General features: G+C 47.7%; 1 protein-coding gene across 5 annotated transcripts in view; it reads right to left on the bottom strand.

Moving 5' to 3' along the window:
• The window catches only part of Pax5 (paired box 5), a 179,997-nt gene that overhangs the window by 108,005 nt on the left and 54,857 nt on the right, over positions 1-17,135 (bottom strand). For all 5 annotated transcript variants that reach the window (XM_004631835.1, XM_004631837.1, XM_004631836.1 and 2 more), the window contains one exon: positions 7,084-7,259. In XM_004631835.1, coding sequence (XP_004631892.1) covers positions 7,084-7,259 — 176 coding nt within the window. The remainder of the gene's footprint in view (positions 1-7,083; positions 7,260-17,135) is intronic.

Genomic DNA, 17,135 nt, shown 5'->3' with positions numbered 1-17,135 from the left:
ATGCAGAACCAGGGATTGAACTCAGGCCCTTGCACTTGCCAGGGAAGCACTTATTCCACTGAGCTGTCTCCCCAGACACCCTCAATGGATTCTTAAATTTCTAATTTAGCTTATATTAGAAAAGATAGAGTCTACTTGCATGCCTCCAGCGATGGGAAGCTCACTACTTCACAAGTAGGCCTGTTCTACTATTTGAAAGATTGGGATAGTCAGGTTCTTTTAGCCTGTCTCCTGCTCACCACAAGTCCTCCCTTCTTCAGATCAAACAGTCCCAGTGCCTCAATTCAGTCATTTCTCCTAGGAAAGAATTTTCAGTTTCTGCTTCTGAGCAAACTTTGCTTCAACTGCAAAGAAGGAGCTTGACCCTGGGCACAGCGCCATGAGACGAAGATAAATGAGAGGAACAGAACCAGCTCAGAGTGAAACAGAACTATTACCACTATAGACCCCATTCGTTCCTCTAAAGACCACACCGGAAAGAGAGACAGCTCCAGACCTACTAATTCACATGCAGCTCTCAGGATAAGCATATTTTAGCTCCAGGAAATTGCCTCCCTCTAGGACTCAGTGCACAGCCTGCCGGTGCTACAACTGGGCCCCTCTGGTGACTGCCAGTCTGAGTGCTGGAGCCAGGGAGCTGGTCTCTGGTCTTGGCTCTGCGCCTACTGTGTGTCCTTGGCTAAGCCTCCTTGTTCATTCTACAAGGCCTCCAACATCCTGTCTGCATGATGGGATGATGGGAGTTGTGACTTGATAAGAAGGTGGGGAAAGAAAAGTTCTCCACAGAATAGAGCCAGGAATGTAGGTAAGGAATACACAGTAGCCCTGAGGATTACTATACCAGTGATTGCAATTCAAGACATTTCTGCTGAGTGTGGAGGCTCATACCTGTAATCTCAGGAGGCTGGAGCAAAAGGATCACTGTGAGTTTGAGGCCAGCCTGGGCTTCAAAGTGAATTCAAGGCCAGCCTCATGGCAGAAAAAAAGCCTATCTATAAAAAAGAAATCAAGATATTTCTAAGCTTGGACAAGAGACAAGTGGGTTTAGGCTGTTGGGTCAGTGCCTCATAGGCCAGGTAGGACTCATGCTGGGCGTGCATAGGGCAGGGTTTAGAAACAGGCTGAAGGAAAGTTCCATGCAGGGCAACAGTGAGCAGGGGCTCAGAGTGTGAGCAACACAAAGAGAGCAGGACCTGCCACTGAGATCCAACAGCCGTGCCAAGCACTCAGCCTGCTCAAGTACATGGCCCCCCACACACACACAGTCCTGGGAGAGGAAGGAGGAGGTCAGCGCTGCCCTTGGCCATAGGAGTGGCCCAGCACACACAGGGCAGTGAGAGCAAGGCCTGGCCAGAGCCAGAGCTTCTGTGGGAGACCAAAGGGACGTGGGGTAGTGACGGGTCTTGAGAGAGAGGAAGGTCTAGGCTGGGTTTCAAGCAGGGGAGACCATGAGGAGTCCTGTGTGGAATGGGTGGCAGGAAGAAAGAGACCCAACAGGAGCAGCAGGGATGGGGCAAGAAGCAAGAGGTCCCAGCAAAGGCAGCTTTCAGAGAGGGCAAAACAGTCTGGGCCACAGACCCAGGGCCCTCACGTTCCAGCCCTCTGGGGCCTATGCCCCCCTGCTTCTCCTGCCCAGTGTCCTAGACTTCCTGTCACACAGCCCACATTTCAACCACTGAGGCCCACTGTCACTTTCCTGCCATACTCACATGCCTCCAGACTCTTTGGTCATGCTCCTCCTTCTGCATAGAACATCCTTGCCAGCCAACTATCTAGCATCCCCAGAGGTCTGACTCTGCCCACCCTTCAAGATACAGCACTAAGGGCACCTCCTCCAGGGGGCCTTCCCAGTTTTCATCCTGGCACACCTGCCTCCCTGCCCCTTCTCTCCCTCCTCTTCCTCCATGTGGCAAGACACAGACCTGCTAGGGAGGACAAGACAAAAGGAAACACAACCAGAGCCTCATCTTTCTCCTCACTGTATCTAGCTCTTTTTCTAATTCGGGTGTGAGGCCATCCCCGATGGCCAACCTCAATCATTCTGGGAACGTAATCCAGCTCTTTTCTAGGAACACGATGTCCAGGGGCCACACCATAGTCCCTTTGGCCCACCATCCCGGAGAAACACACCGTTCAGAAGTCAAAGTGGCTCATGAGAGCAGGAGGCATTTCTGGTGACTTTCTCTGTTAGACAAGGGACAGGCCTTCTCCCAGTTTAACCCCTTGTGACCTTTGAACTTCCCAGGAGGTCAGCAGCATGTAGTCCCCCTTCCCCAGCTGTCTTTCTGTCTCTGGCCCGATGGGAGGGAGGGCCCTGGGCCCATTCCATTTTGCGCCCGTATTGATCTGTTGGCAGCAATGGGCTGGATAATTAGCCAGGAATTAGGGTTTCTATTACAGCCAGGAGGCTGCTCCAGCTGATTTATCACCTGAATAATTTACTGTGATTGAAAGGAAATTAAAATGAACTCCATTTGACAACTGTGAGCTTTTATGGGCTTTAGTGAAGGCTCAAAAGCCAGATTAATAGCCTTGTGTTGGTTAATAGTCTGCCGAGAGTAAATACGGCAGGCTGTGCTCAGAGGCCTTCCTACAGTGACCGGAGGAGGGACCTGTTCTGCCACAGTGCCAGCGGCCCCATGACAGTGTCAACATGAGTTTTACTGAAACAGATTCCACTGCTGGCCTCATGCGCGCAGGCACACATGGAGCTCGCATGCATGCGCACACGTGCTCTCTCACCACCAGCGGTTATTTCTTCTTCATCTTTTTTTCCCCTCTTCTGTTCCTCCAAGGTGATTTTTACTCACTCCACATGTAGGAAAAACAGAATTGCTTTTTCAATAACCATTTTGAAAAGGAAGTGTTCCATTGCCCTAACAGTGGAGTTCCATTAACCCCTTCCACCAGGGCGAAGTGTTTACTAAGTTTCCCTATGAAAGCTCAAAACTGATCCACCTGCCCAGGGTAGAACTTGGCAGGAAAAGCAGCAAGAGGAGATGGGGCCCCTGAACTGACTGGTGCGGCTGCGGGACTTCGACCCTCAGCAGTCCCAGGATGGTGAGGGCTTTGGCAGGCTGTGACCTCTCAGCACTGATGAAAGACTCTGAGGGTCCTGGACAGAAAAGCAGACGCTGGCTACAAAAGAAAGTCAGAGAGCTGCTCCTTAAGCACTCTGTGGCCACAGAGACCTGTCGCGTCATCTTGTACAACATGGGACAGAAAGAGCCTGAGGTCCGATTCCAGCACTGTGGCCTTGACAGTCCAGGAAACTTCCTGGAACTTATTTTCAGTGTCTTGCTATGCAGCTTGGACTCACAGTGATCCTCCTGTCTCAGCCTTATACTGCATACTGGGGCTTGAACCCAGGTCCTTGCACTTGCCACGAAGGTACGTAGACCACTGAGCTATCTCCCTCGCCCCCTTCCTGGACCTTAACACAGGGTGAAGAGTCAGGAGATAAAAGTTCCAGGTGATGGGGCTCACCAAACTTGCCCAGCCTGCTTGGCAGGCATTTAAATAGAAGGTACACTTAGGCAAGCACAAGGATGGGGGTTCAATCCCCTACACCACATCTCATGCCGGCCCCGCCCCTGGGTACACTAAGCCAGCTTCAGAGACTGAGTGTTGTGGCACACACCTGTAATCCCAGTGGTGGGGAGGCTGAGACAGGAGGATCACTATAAGTCTGAACTGTGTAGTGAGACCCTGTACCAAATACATACATACATATACACATACACACACATACACATACATACATACATACATACATAGAAAGTATAGTGAGAGACACATATAAAGACCTTTAAAAGCTGACCACTCTCATGCAGAGGGGAAGACCATCTCTGTTACCATTCTTAAGTCACTGCTGCTGTTGTTAGTTGTGAATGCCACCTACCACAGATAAGCAAACTGAGGCCCAACAAAAACTAACTTGCTGAGGGGTCAGGGGCAGGATTCAGATCAAGCTCCCCAACTCCAAGGACAGTAGTTCTTTCCTCCCTACTGGGCTACTATGAAGCCACCCCCTATTAGGGCCACAAGATATAGAGACACAGACAAGACAGCTTGATCTACTCACAAGTGGAAGAGGTGGCCAGCACCCTCAGGCAGCAGCTCAGAGCTCTCTTCTGGTGCCACCGCCATGCTATCTGGGCTCATGAGGCAAGGCTTGTGCAACATTCACCCGGCAGAGAGCAAGCATTCTCCTATACCCTTGACAGCAACCCCCCCCCACCAGCCTGCAGCCCCTTGCTCAAGCCGTCATTGTCCCAAGTGATGGGGACTCGGGCACAAGGGTGCCATTCATAGTCCAGTGGCTGCGTGTGTGCAGGTGGCCCTGTGGCCTCACCTCCCATCTCTCCTCATTACAGCATATTACGGAAGGTGAAGCAGATTAACCAGAAACTACTGAGTCAGTCATTATTCCCCTGCGTGCTCTGCCTGCGGGCCCTGCCTCCGAGCCCTCACAGTCACAGGCCCAGAGACGTTCCCGCAGTTCTGAAGGACACTGCCAGTAGCCAAGTCCTCACAGCTCATCAGCTCTCCATACCGTGGCTCCCAACGCTTCCAACAAGGCACCTTCCCCCTCTCACTCACACTTCTTCGGGACCCACAAGACTATCTCTCTCATCCTGTGTCTTCTAAATTCAGAGAGAACGTGTGGCTTTCATGCCTCTGTCCCCCAGGCACTATTCCAGGCTCACCATCCATGTGGAAAAAATACTTTAGGACCATGAGCATCTGAGGGAGTGAGAGAATTAGTGGTGGTGGTCCTGGATTCTGAGCATATGAGTGGATCAGACTATGAAGCCCTCTAGTCTCTGCCCCATCTCTCGGGGCACCCTAAGCTAATGAAGTAGAATTCAGATTCTGGTTTCCAGGAAGATCACGTGAAAAGCAGTGGAGTCTCTAGCACCAAATGTCTGCGCTGCCTTGTACTCTTGGGCCTAATGGGAGTGATGGTGCTTCATGCTGGAAGGAAGGTCAGGTTGTGTACTTAGCCGGGCCCTTGCCCTCTACCACACACTTGACAGGCAACCTCTGACCACTCTCTTTCCTTCTAGGCTTCTAAAAAATGAGAGTTGAAAGCTTGCCTTGGGCTGGGGATATAGCTCAGGAGCATAAGGGCCTGTTTGGCAAGGTCCTGAGTTGGATCCCGGGTACCAAAAAAAAACCCCTTGCCTCCATTGTCTCACTAGCCCTAACACTATATGATCTTGTCGACAGCTAGAGGAAAGATTTTCTCCTATATTCTATGGCTTCATCCTGAAAGAGTCCCTTCTTCCTTTCCTGCGTCAAAGGAAATGTGGTTATCAACACTGCTTAGAAAGGATTAGAATGGAGAAAAAGGCTCTTTGTGAGGGAAGCTGACTCTACTCCCAAAGCTGAGGCTCCAGGCTGTGGCAGTAGCTATGTCCAGCACGTACGACCACACCATCCCAATGGGAGGCCTTACTGGACTTGTAGGAGAAAGACCAATATCCTCACCACAGTCCATAAGACTGAGCCCATGTCCCCAACATCACCTCTCACTCCACTCTCTGAATCCCAGTCAAGCTGGATCTCTCTGTTTCCTACTTCTGCCTCTTCCTCTCACCGCAGGGCCTTTGCACTTGCTGTTTGCTCTGCCAGGCACATTCCCTTCACCTCTGAATCCCTTTTCTTTGTTCTGTCCAATCATTCAGGGCTCAGCATAAGTGCTTCTAGACTCCATTACAGCTTCCAAGATGGCTCAGCTTCTGCTTTTGACTCTCAGAGAACTTTAGACATCTCAGCACCAAGAGACCACTTATATCCCAAAAATCTGTAGGTATTTCTTATTTGCTGTTTCATTTACAAATTTCTAGGCTTCTTGAGGGCAGATCCAAACCTGACTTGTTCAGTAATGGATTCCTAGTGCCCTATAAAAAGTAGACACTCTTTTAAGTTTGTTAAGTAACTATATGACTTGCTGGTTGGCTCTGGGCAAGTCATTTTGCCTCTCTGGCCCTCAGTTTCTCCATCTGAAAACAAGGTGGCTAACTGGACTGTCAAAGCCCTCATAAAAACTGCTCAGACAGCACCAGGCCATCATAAAATGGTAGCCCACTCCTTACCCAAGATCTCCTCCAGAACCTTGCCTGTCCATGGCCTGAACTGTCTCAGATGGTTCTTTGGACAAACTTCAAAGCACCATCTAGTTATCACTTAGAGAAAGCTCAGAAAGGCTGATGCACACCACCGCTACCAATTAGTAAGGTCTTGGACAAATTTACTGCTCGTAGGGTCTCTCTGATTTGCCCAACAGGTGAGAGTTCTCAGCTAGCCAAAACCACAACTAAGCTGCCCATGGTTGCCAGGTAAGGTTAGCTGTGGACCTGGAGCAGATTGGGACATTGGGAGATACTGTCCTGAATTGAAGCTGGTACTCTGGACGCTTTATTGCACCATGAGAGCCTCTTACTGGAAGTCTTTCTGGTATTATATCTATAGTCACAGGGAGTGACTACCCTCAGCTGGGAGGGAACAACAGGTCAACTGTCCAGCCAGGGTGGTCCTCCTGCTTCCTTGCCCTCCTCCAACCTCTAGATAGGAGCTTGTCCAATGGGACACTTCATCTCCTCTCTTGGGTCCATTTTTAAAAAGCATGACAGTTTAGTCTGACAAGAAGGCTAACAGTGGAATCCATGATGCTGCTCATGGCAGCTGAGACCCCAGAGCATACTATGGTTTTATTTTTTGCTTTCACTCTTATAGGATAATGGCCTGAGACAACCTCACGTGGCCTAGAAGACTTTTACATCCACTCTGTCCAAAGAGCCCTGGGAAAGGACTACTCTCAGCAATGGCAGAGCAGCCTGACAAATCACATACCCCTTGACTGGCCAGAGACACAGGTACCAGGACAAGAAGCCAGAGTCCCAGACAGGTTCTCCTGACCTTAGAGGATGTTGTGATGGACAAGTTCAGCCAAGAACAATGAAGAGCCCACTCAGCTGAACCCGGTGGACTCTTACCCATACCCTGCCAGAGCCCTCTGCCTTCAGGACAGGGACCCAAGCCTGCATTGTGGTGGCAGGTGTGAGTCATGAGCCATACCTGCTCAGGCTTGATGGGCTCCGTGGTAGTGAAGATGTCTGAGTAGTGCTGTCTCTCAAACACTCGGTCTAGCACTTCCAGCTGCTGCTGCGTGAACAGGTCTCCTCGCATCTGCTTCCGGAGAAAATCTCTGCCTGGAAGTGAGTGACCATTCGGCACTGGAGACTCCTGAATACCTTTGATGAGCATGAGAGAAGAAAGGTGAGTGAAAGTTGGACAAGATGCTAGAGACTGATAGGTCAGAGAGTGAGCCTAGGAAGAGGGCCCAAGAGACCCTCAAACCTAGCTCTTTCCTTGACCAGAGGAAACAGCAGAAGTTCCAGGAAGAGGCTGCCTGGGGTCATCTGCTAATGATTGCAGAGCCAGCCTTCCATAGCCGCATGCCAGTCATTGTGCCAAGCCCTTTCTATGCATCACCTCATATAATTCTCACAGTGACCCTCCCCGCCCCCACCCAGTGTATGTGTGATGGTTTGAACATAGTTTAAATTTCTTCTCCAAGGGTTCACATGTTAGAAGCTGGGTCCTCAGTGTGGCAGTAGAGAGATGGTGGATATTTAAGAGGCAGGGCCTACTAGAAGATCACAAGATTGTCCCCTCCCTTCTCTCTGGCTTCCTGTCTGGGGATGTGGTCTCTTCTTCTTGAGCAAGTGCTCCTGCCAGTCATGTTATATATACTGTGCTGGCTGTATCCTTGCCTATTTTTCATCTAACAATGTATAGTAAAGATTTTTCTATACTAATCCAGAGGAAGACCTCATTCTTTTTGCAGCTGCATTCATGGGATTCCATTGTGCACAAATCTCAGAGCTTATTTAATGAATCCTCTATACATAGACTCAGGTTGTTTCTGGCCTTTTGCTCCAGAAACATAGTTGAGCATCTATGGTGCCATCATGGGTCCTTCACCAGAGCTAAACCCAAGCCAGCACCATACCTCTGAATACCCATAAGTATGGGCTACATAAACCTCTTTTCTTTATAAAGTTACCTACTCAGTTATTCCATTAGTATAATAACTAACTGATAACAGTATGTTATTATTTTTCCACTTTACAGATGAGAAAATAGAGATGTGGTGACATTAAATGATCATTAGTCCTAGATGATCAGTGCTCAGGTTGACCTAGAGACTTAGTCCCCAGGTGCTGCTCCCCTTCCTGTACCTAAGAGCCTCCTGAGAGGCACAGTTTTTCCTAGAGCTGATGTCCTCGCCCTGGACATTGGCTACCACATCATATGGCAAGTCAATAAAATACTGTGCTGGGAAGGATGTATGGAAACAGACACTCATATAATTCTGGTGGAAGTGGCCACACACCTGTGCTGGCTAATTTGACAAAAGCTACCAAAGTGTGCATTCCCTTTGATGGCTGGAGGCATTTCTGGGAATTTACTGTGCAGCTACCCTTACACATGGAAAGTGATACATGTCTAAGATGCTTGGAGCAAAAGGCCAGAAACAACCTGGGTCTATGTATAGAGGATTCATTAAATAAGCTCTGGGATTTGTGCACAATGGAATCCCATGAATGCAGCTGCAAAAAGAATGAGGTCTTCCTCTGGATTAGTATAGAAAAATCTTTACTATACATTGTTAGATGAAAAATAGGCAAGGATACAGCCAGCACAGTATATATAACGTACAATGTTTTGTGTAAAAAGGGGCAAAAATAAGACTTTAATATACTTACAAGAATACATATCAAGTCTGATTCATCTATTATATAACATTATCACATATACTATATTATATAGAGAGATGAATAAGAAACTGTTATGATGGACACTCATTTGGGGAGCGAGTAGACAGAGTTGAGGGCAACAGAGACTTTTCATACCATACTCTTTTTTTTTTTTCCGCCAAACCAGGGATTGAAAGCAGGCCCTTGCACTTGCCAGGCAACTCTTATTTTACTGAGCTATCTCCCCGGCCCCTATACCGTACTCTTTTGTTTCAACTCCTTAAACACATTACCAGTTCAGAAACTGAGAAAATACACATAGTCTGTGTCTCCTGTGGGGTGTGATATTCACACTGCCTCTAGTGGTGATACTTATTGTTTCAAAGAAAATATCAGGAATTGTCTATTAAAAAGCACCTGGGATGAAATACCTTTTCTGATTGTTGGGCTGGACCTTGCAAAATGAAAACAAACACAGAGGACAAATGTTCCCCTGCCAGAAAATGGGCTCAGGGTCCATCACCCCCCAGGGCTCTCAAGGGCCATGCAGCCCCACAGGGCTGAATAGGGGCCTGTGGAAACCCAGGCTCAGAACAGGGCACTGGCAAGGCTCAGCTGTTACACTGACAGGTGCCTTACACAGGCCCCATTAGGCCCCCTACCCCTGCCAGACACTGCTGCCCTGAATGTCATCTATACTGTTAAATCCCACCATGTGAGAAATGAAACCAAACCAGAGCATGAAATATTGGGCTATCATGTCCCTGAGACTCAGCTGTAAGCCAGTGTCCTGCATAGGGGTGACTTCGGTGCAGGTCTTGACATTGGGGTTTTTATATGAGCACTGCACTTTCAGAGCCCCATGGAAGCCAAAGAAGCTCAGAGCACCCAGTATCCTCTATGGGAAAGACCATCAGAGGCTTCTCACAATTCCTCTGAGAAAATAGATTACTATGTCAGCTGGACACAAGATTACCATAGGCTAGGCCACAGTGGAAGGATCAGACACCCCCTTGGACACAGGTGGGCCAATGTGGAAGCTGGTCTCTGAACCATGCTCTCAACATAAAGCCCACATCCCTCTCCTAGTAGCCTGTGACACTGGCCTTTTACAAGATAGGAACCTGCTCCTGTCTACAAGATATCGTCCCCAGAATCTCATGTTCCACTATGGCCCATCCTCATGGGGACCATTCCCACAAGGTCAACAAAACCAGCAGAATGTAGAGCTCTAGCTCAGGCTGTCCATCCAACAGTGCTCTTCTACTGAGGTCCTATGCATTTTTGTCCACACGTCCACATGTGCACCACTCACACACTCTCAGGTAGGCAGCTCAGCTTGCTTCTATTCAGCTATCGTTGTACCCATCATCCTAGTCCCAATCACACCTACAGAAGCTTGACTCTGGAGTCAGTCCCAGAGCTCCCAACAAGTTTCACTGTCCACTGCTGGATGGAGGTGCAGCACAAAGTAAAGGCACAGGGCACAGATGTATGCACAGAGGGTCTTGGAGACCTTCCCAAGGAAAACTACATGTACTATTGGTGCAGGCAGCCTTATTGGGACATGTGTCTTCTATAATATTCTAGGAAGAGGACTGACTACATTCTGCTTTGGTTTTCTGAAAGTCAGCCACAGCTTCTGTTATGATTTAGATCTTAAATGTCCCCCAAACATCTCATATGTTTGGATTACAGATGAATTCATTGATGGGTTCAATAGCTGGATGTGCTGTGGTGGTGTGGCCTGCTCAGGAAGAGACCACTGCTAGTGCAACCTGGAAGGCTGTATTCTCGCCCCCAGTCTCTGCTTTCTACCTCCACTTTCTGGCTGCTGTATAGTGAAGAGCTCTCCCCTGTCAGACAACCATGGACTGGATCCACCGAAACCGTGAGCCCGCAAAAGCTCTCCTTTAGGTTGCAGGTGGCAGGTATTATGTCTCTGTGGCAAAAAGCTGACTAATACAGCTCTATGGGAAAAGCCTTTAAAAACACCCAGGCAGCCTCAGTGATCAAACGCTCCAGCAGAGAACTGTAAAGTGAGAAGAGTTGCCTCTGCAGGTACTGGCCCTGGCCTTAGCCAATCTTGTTGCTCCTGCCCTCAGCCAGAAGGCCCACTTGTTTGCTTACTGGGAAGAAACGTGACACCCATCTCTTTGTAGAGAAAGATGATTCAAGTCTACTATTTCCTTAAGAAGGCTTTGGGTGCTCCTAAACGTATAATCATATATCCATCAACTTAACAATATTGATTAAATGTTTACTCTCTTCCAGGTTACATTTTTAAAAGATCTTTGAAATAAAATAGCATGGGCATGGTGGCACACATCTGTAATCCCAGTGACTTGAGGACTGAAACTTGATACCATCTTAAGCAACCTAGTGAGACCCTGTCTCAAAATAAAATAAAGAAGGACTTGAAAGGAACAGAAGGAGTGAGGGGGGTAGAAAGGATCTGAACCTTGCTGAGGTAATGTTGGGGAGCCATGGCAGGGGAATGAGGAAACAATCACCCTCCACATTCTTCCATCCCAGAGCCTGAATTACTAATCCTTTTAGGTCAGGGCATGCTTTCCAAACTGCTTCCAGGCTGCATCTGGTGGTGTAGACGAGGGGCTGGCAAAGACAGGGTTGTACATTTTGGGCTGTTTGGCATTGGAGTCAGCCTGTCAGCCACACGTGACCCAACATACCCATAAGGAACATAAACCATTCCTCACTGACGTGGACAGACACAGCCTGCAAGCATGCATGCCTCCTTTTCCAGATGTCTTCTTCCTGCCCCAGCTAGTTCTCTTTCCCCTGTTTTAGGGCTCTGACCACTTTCCCCCTGCCTTAGGAGCCAAGTGCCCCTGGGCCTTCATGCCCACTCCAGGCAACAAGCTATCTCCAAGAGAAAGACTGCCGGTAATTCAGCTCCATCTCAAGCACTGGTTTCCCACTGGTTCACGGAATAAATGAAGAAATTAGTAATACCTGTAATACACACTTTCCCACTGAGCATCTGGTCTGTAAATGTCAGAATCCCTTTACCTGACCTCACTCATTCACTCATTCATTCTTCTGTCAACCAAACATAGTGAGCACTCATGCTGGGCATACAGAAATAGATAAAACCTAGTGCAAAGTCTGTCCTTATGGAATTACGTTTTGTGGAGGAAACAAATATTAATCAAAAAATAATTCAGGAATCCTTTTATTATGTATTTAGTACAGGGTCTACAAGGTCTCATTACACAGATCAGACTCATAGTGATTCTCTCGTTTTCAGCCACCCAAGAACTGGGATTATAGGCACGTGCCACCAAGCCCAGTCTCAACTGCTATCTCAGCATACCTCCGGGACAGGGCTGGCCCAGCATGCTGAGGATGGAACCCCAGTCCCTGCGTCCATCCTAAGTGGGTGCTTTAATCTGCTGAACCATCTGGCTGGCCCTAGGAAAAATAATCAGACTCATACAGGTGTGGGTCATCAACCACAAGTACTCTTGCAAAAAAGTGTCTAATTTTAAGATAGTGCTGAGCTGACTCTGAAAGCTGCACACAGTAGGTGCAGAGTGAATATGAGCCATGCAAACAGATTACATGCTCAGAGGCAGCTACGAAGTTGAATACTGAAAATCATCCTGTACACAAGGGCAAGTCTGAACCTCCAGACCTCCAGTGTAAGCTCCTGTAGCATTTCTCTGCTGCACTCCAAAGATTCCGTCTCACTTAATTGGACAGTGTGGTCTTGAAGGCAAGCTACAGAAACACTCAGACCCATTTTATTCCAGGGAGAAAAATCTGAACTCACCACGTGAATAGTATGCTTAAATATATGGACAGACGCGAGCAAAAGTACAAAGGTATACAGGAGGCATGGTATCTTTAAATCTTTTTTTTTTTTTTTTTTTTTTTTTGTACTCCAAATCAAATAATATGTAATAGACCCAGTGCTGGGCTTAGTCAACCATGGCTCGTAGAATTAACATTCTGGAAGCTAGCTTCGGGGGAGCAAGGGGCAGGAAGCCCCATCTCGGGAAGCAAAGAAATGCTGGCTTTAAATTTCAGGTTAAACCAATGTTATTCACAACCCGGCTTTGAAGCTAAAAGCTTTACACAATCGGGTCTGGTCACGCAAAGAGGGAGGAAGCAAAATACCCTCAGATTCCCATCTGTCAGGAGAAAGCTGTCTCTTGTGTGTCTTAAAAAGATCATAAACCCATTGCATTTTCTTTGGAGCAGAGCAGATTCAGGGGTTTTGCATTTTTCTTGGAGGGTTCTGGTTTGTTTCTTTTAAAATCATCATGCACTTTATGTCTTCAGATGCTCACTGGGAGAAAAAAAAAAAGATGAAAACAAACAAGAATCTCCAGAATCCCTTTGGCATCATGGCCTTTGGGATGCGGCCATGGTGGGAAGCTGAGGAGGCCCAGAAAAGGAAGCAAGAGCTGTGGGTCAGCCTCCGGCTTTGCTCAAAGTCTCCTTTCTCTACCGAGCCTGGGCCAAATCCAAAGCCCTTACAAAGCGTCCTGCAGCCCCACAGCTTCTCCTGGACGTGGTGGGTCAGTGGCAGGGCCCAGTGGGAAAAGCACGAGCAGCCAGCAGACCTGGGCTCTGCCCCAGCTGTGCCCTTGCTGCACAAGTCGGGGAGGTTCTCCTCCCTCTAAGCCTCAGAGGCCTCATCAGTAAAGATCATTGGTTAAGTCATCTCAAATTCTTTTCTCCTCATTTATCTTTCCCTCTTTGGTTGTTTGTGCAGACATTGTAGGTGATCCCACCTCCACCCCTACCAGTATCTCTTTCATCCCCAAATTATTGTCTAAGCCAACAAAAAGATCCTATTTTCTTGGTTTAGGAATAAACATGCGTGGCAAGAGAGAACTGTTGGGGAGGAGCTCCAAAAATATCAGAGACAGGAAGAAATCTCTTTTCCTTTGTTGAAACTCACCCTCAAAGTCTTTGAAATTGTCATACTAATCACAGATCACATTCCTGTGTTGATGTGTCCAAGGCCCTCTCTAGGTCAGCCCAATCTGCAGCTTTCTACCACAGCTGTGGCCCCTACTGTGTTCCCAGGCCTGCCACTCCCAGGGAGGATGGAGAAACTTGGGTCCTCGTGGGTGCATATCCCCAGGAGCCCACAGCCAGGGTGACAGGAATATTGCACTGATATGCCCTGGGGCACTTCTACCTTTGGTCAAATGACCAGGGCATTTGGTGTTGGTCTTCTCAGATGATTATAATGGTTAATTCTAAAGGCAATCTGTATAAAGTAAAGATCATCCAAAATAGGACCATGCTAATTAGCAACTTTAAAAAACTGCTTCAAATACAATTTGTGGTGTTTTTTGTTTTGTTTTCTACAGACTGCTAGAGATTGAACCCAAGGAGTGCTATGCTAAATCCCTAGTCCTCTTTATTTTATCTTTTTAAAATGTTTTATTTCTTTATTAATTTGGTACAGGGTCTCGCTACGCAGCTCAGACTTGTAGTGATCTTCCTGTCTCAGCCTCCCAGTACTAAGATTATAGGCGTGCACCTCCACTCCTGGCTTTGGTGGCTGCACCATGCGCCTAGGGTTCCTGGGCTAGCACTGCATGTGGTACCAGGGATCAAAGCTGGATCCTTGCATTTGCCAGTCAGGCACTTAGACTGTTGAGCTATTTCCTATCTCTTCATTTTATCTGAAGACAAAGACTCATTAAATTGTCTATGCTGGACTTGAACTTACAAACCTCCCAAGTAGCTGGCACTGTAGGATGTGAACCACTAAGTCCAGCTTTGGATCCAAGTTTTGAGAAGCTCACTGAGGGTGGGAATAGCTCTGGAATTTCTCCATACGAAGAGCCGGTCATGGCCATAGGATATAAAAGGGCTGGGGACCCAGAGAAAGATTTCTAGGCCTTTGTTAGCATAATTCCTTGCATAAGATTGAAAGTGGGCTGTGGATATGGCTCAATGATAAAGCACTTCCCTAGCACGCATCAGAGAGTATCACCTTCCCCTAACAAAGAATGAAGAGGGTTGACACAGATAATAGTGGCAAAGGTTCTCCAGGCCCCTCCTGATCTCACCTTAGATGGAGCAGTATTCGGTGTCACCCACTGACCCAAGTTGTTTCCACATCCTTTGATTTCATCAGTCCTTAGAGCATCTGTGTGTGTGTTCTCACCCCATGCTATGCTAAAAAAAACTGAGGATCAGAAAGGTTGACTCACTGTGGTCAGTCAGATCACAGTTGGGATTTGCACCTGACTTCCTCATTTGCAGATCCAGTGCTCATTACATACCTCTTACTCTCTTATTTTTGAATCACTATACAGCCCAGGCTGGCCTCGAAGTTGGCCTCCTTCCAAGCAAATTCAGCCTCCAGATACAAAGGCTGAATAAATTGCCCTGTTTTCTGGGTTTCCCTCGGAGGGTCACAGGGCACTGTGATGGCCTGGAATTTACTCTTTACAAGCTCTCCTGTGAGATCTCACTTCCTATTTTATAGCTGAGGAAACAGGCACAGAGAGACTGAATAACTCACTCAAGGCCACACAGCAGATACAGAGCAAAGCAGCTGCACATCTCTTACCACATGTTAGAAAGATGCTAACATAGTCAGAGAAAAGGCTCAGCATGCCTGGAAAGCCTGGGAGGGCTGCATTCAGACAGGCCCTGGTTCAAATCCCCATGTTCTTCCTTACAAATCCATGATATTTCAGCAACTCCTTTAACCTCTCTAACCCTCAGTACTGTCATCTGTAACACGGGACAGTAGTGGTAGCTGGGGTTGATACAAGAATTGAATAAGAAGTCTAGAGTACTTAGAACACCTAGCATCCAGTACGTGCTCAAAGAACATGAGCTCTTTTGTCTAAGGGTTCGTGTGTGATCCAATGCAGAGATGCTAATCCATGTTTATCGACTGGTAAGTAACTTCGGCAGACATGAGGGTTTTGGGGCTGTGTGCTTCAGGGGAATTCCAGTGGGGTGTGGACTCTTGTGTGAGACCTCGGGAGAAAGCCACCTGAGAGTGACCTTCATTACACCAGTGATCCTGAAGAAGGAACAAGTGAAGCAGCAAAGGTTTATGTTCTACTACTTCTAAGATTTGAAGTAATACACAAAATTTCAAACTGGAGAGGATAATAAACTACACAAACTCAGTAGAGCTCTAGACTTCTCGGAGATCAAGCTCAGATTAATGCAACAACAAAAGCAACCCACATCCTTCCAGTCTAACTGATTCAGTGCTTCTGCGGCCTGAGCGATCCTGTTTGATATGTTCAGACCCAGAGATGATGGGCAGCAAGGAGGGGCCCTGGCCTGGATGAGCAGCAACCAGGTGCCAAGCGAGGTAAGGGCATCAGATTCCAGGCGCCGACAACCAGATCCAGTTGGCCCCCATGTCTAGGGCTTCCACTGTGAGCCGGGCCACTTGCTGGGGACCAGGGTGGGAGGGCTGGAAATAGCCCATGAAGACCCAGAAACAAAATCAATGTTCCGGGTCACTCTATAAATCCCACCCTACACTAGGGCTGCAGACTGAGAAAAATCAAAGCGGCATGGAGGAAAATTCCACTGGAGCTACCATTATTCAGCCATTAGTTTCACTCAATCTTTCTTCTCCGAGAAGGGAAACGCAAAATTGTCAAATTGTCAAATATGTTCAGGTTTGACTCAAGCAAATCTGATTGTGCCATGTGTTACCCAATGAGTCACAGGCTGTTAGCAAGGAGAAAGTCCCTAGGGACTGGTGATTCCACACTCCAAGATGGCAAAGGTGAGGCCAGAAGGCAAAAGGGACTTGTCAACTCCCAGGGGAGCTGAGCATAGTTCATGAGCCCCATAAAGCTCCAAGCCTCATGGAGCTATTCATTCCTGAGCCAGATGCTGAGGGCCCAGCCCCACCCTTGGGACCAGGCATTAGAGGTTTAAATCTTAACTTTTGCCCTGGAATGCAGGATGAAACAAATAATCATACAGTGCCCGGCATACATGCTGGGAGCCTGAGAAGCAGAGACAGCCACCAAACCAAATAGTAGTAGCCAAACTATATTCACAGCTTACTCTGAGAAGCACTATGCTAAGCACCTATCTAATGGATCCTTATAAAAACTCTGTGATGTCAAGGCTGATATTATGTTCCCATTTTACAGATGAGGAAATGGAGGCATAGAGAGGTTCAATAACTTGCCCCAGGTCACACCCTGAAGACGTGAATTCTGAGTCACTCATGAACAGAACCCAAGCAATATGATCCAGAGTATGATTCTGCTCTTAATGCTACATTAAACCACTCCACTTAATTCAGGCTGGGGTACAGGTGGTTGAGAAAGGCCTCCTGAGAAAGATGTAGCCTGAGTCTCAAAGATAAGTACAAAGGAGTTAGTA

This window comes from Octodon degus, unplaced genomic scaffold (assembly GCF_000260255.1).
Source record: "Octodon degus isolate 3935 unplaced genomic scaffold, OctDeg1.0 scaffold00045, whole genome shotgun sequence".
In the NCBI taxonomy this organism is placed as follows: domain Eukaryota; kingdom Metazoa; phylum Chordata; class Mammalia; order Rodentia; family Octodontidae; genus Octodon; species Octodon degus.
This window is presented reverse-complemented; position numbering and strand designations above follow the sequence as displayed.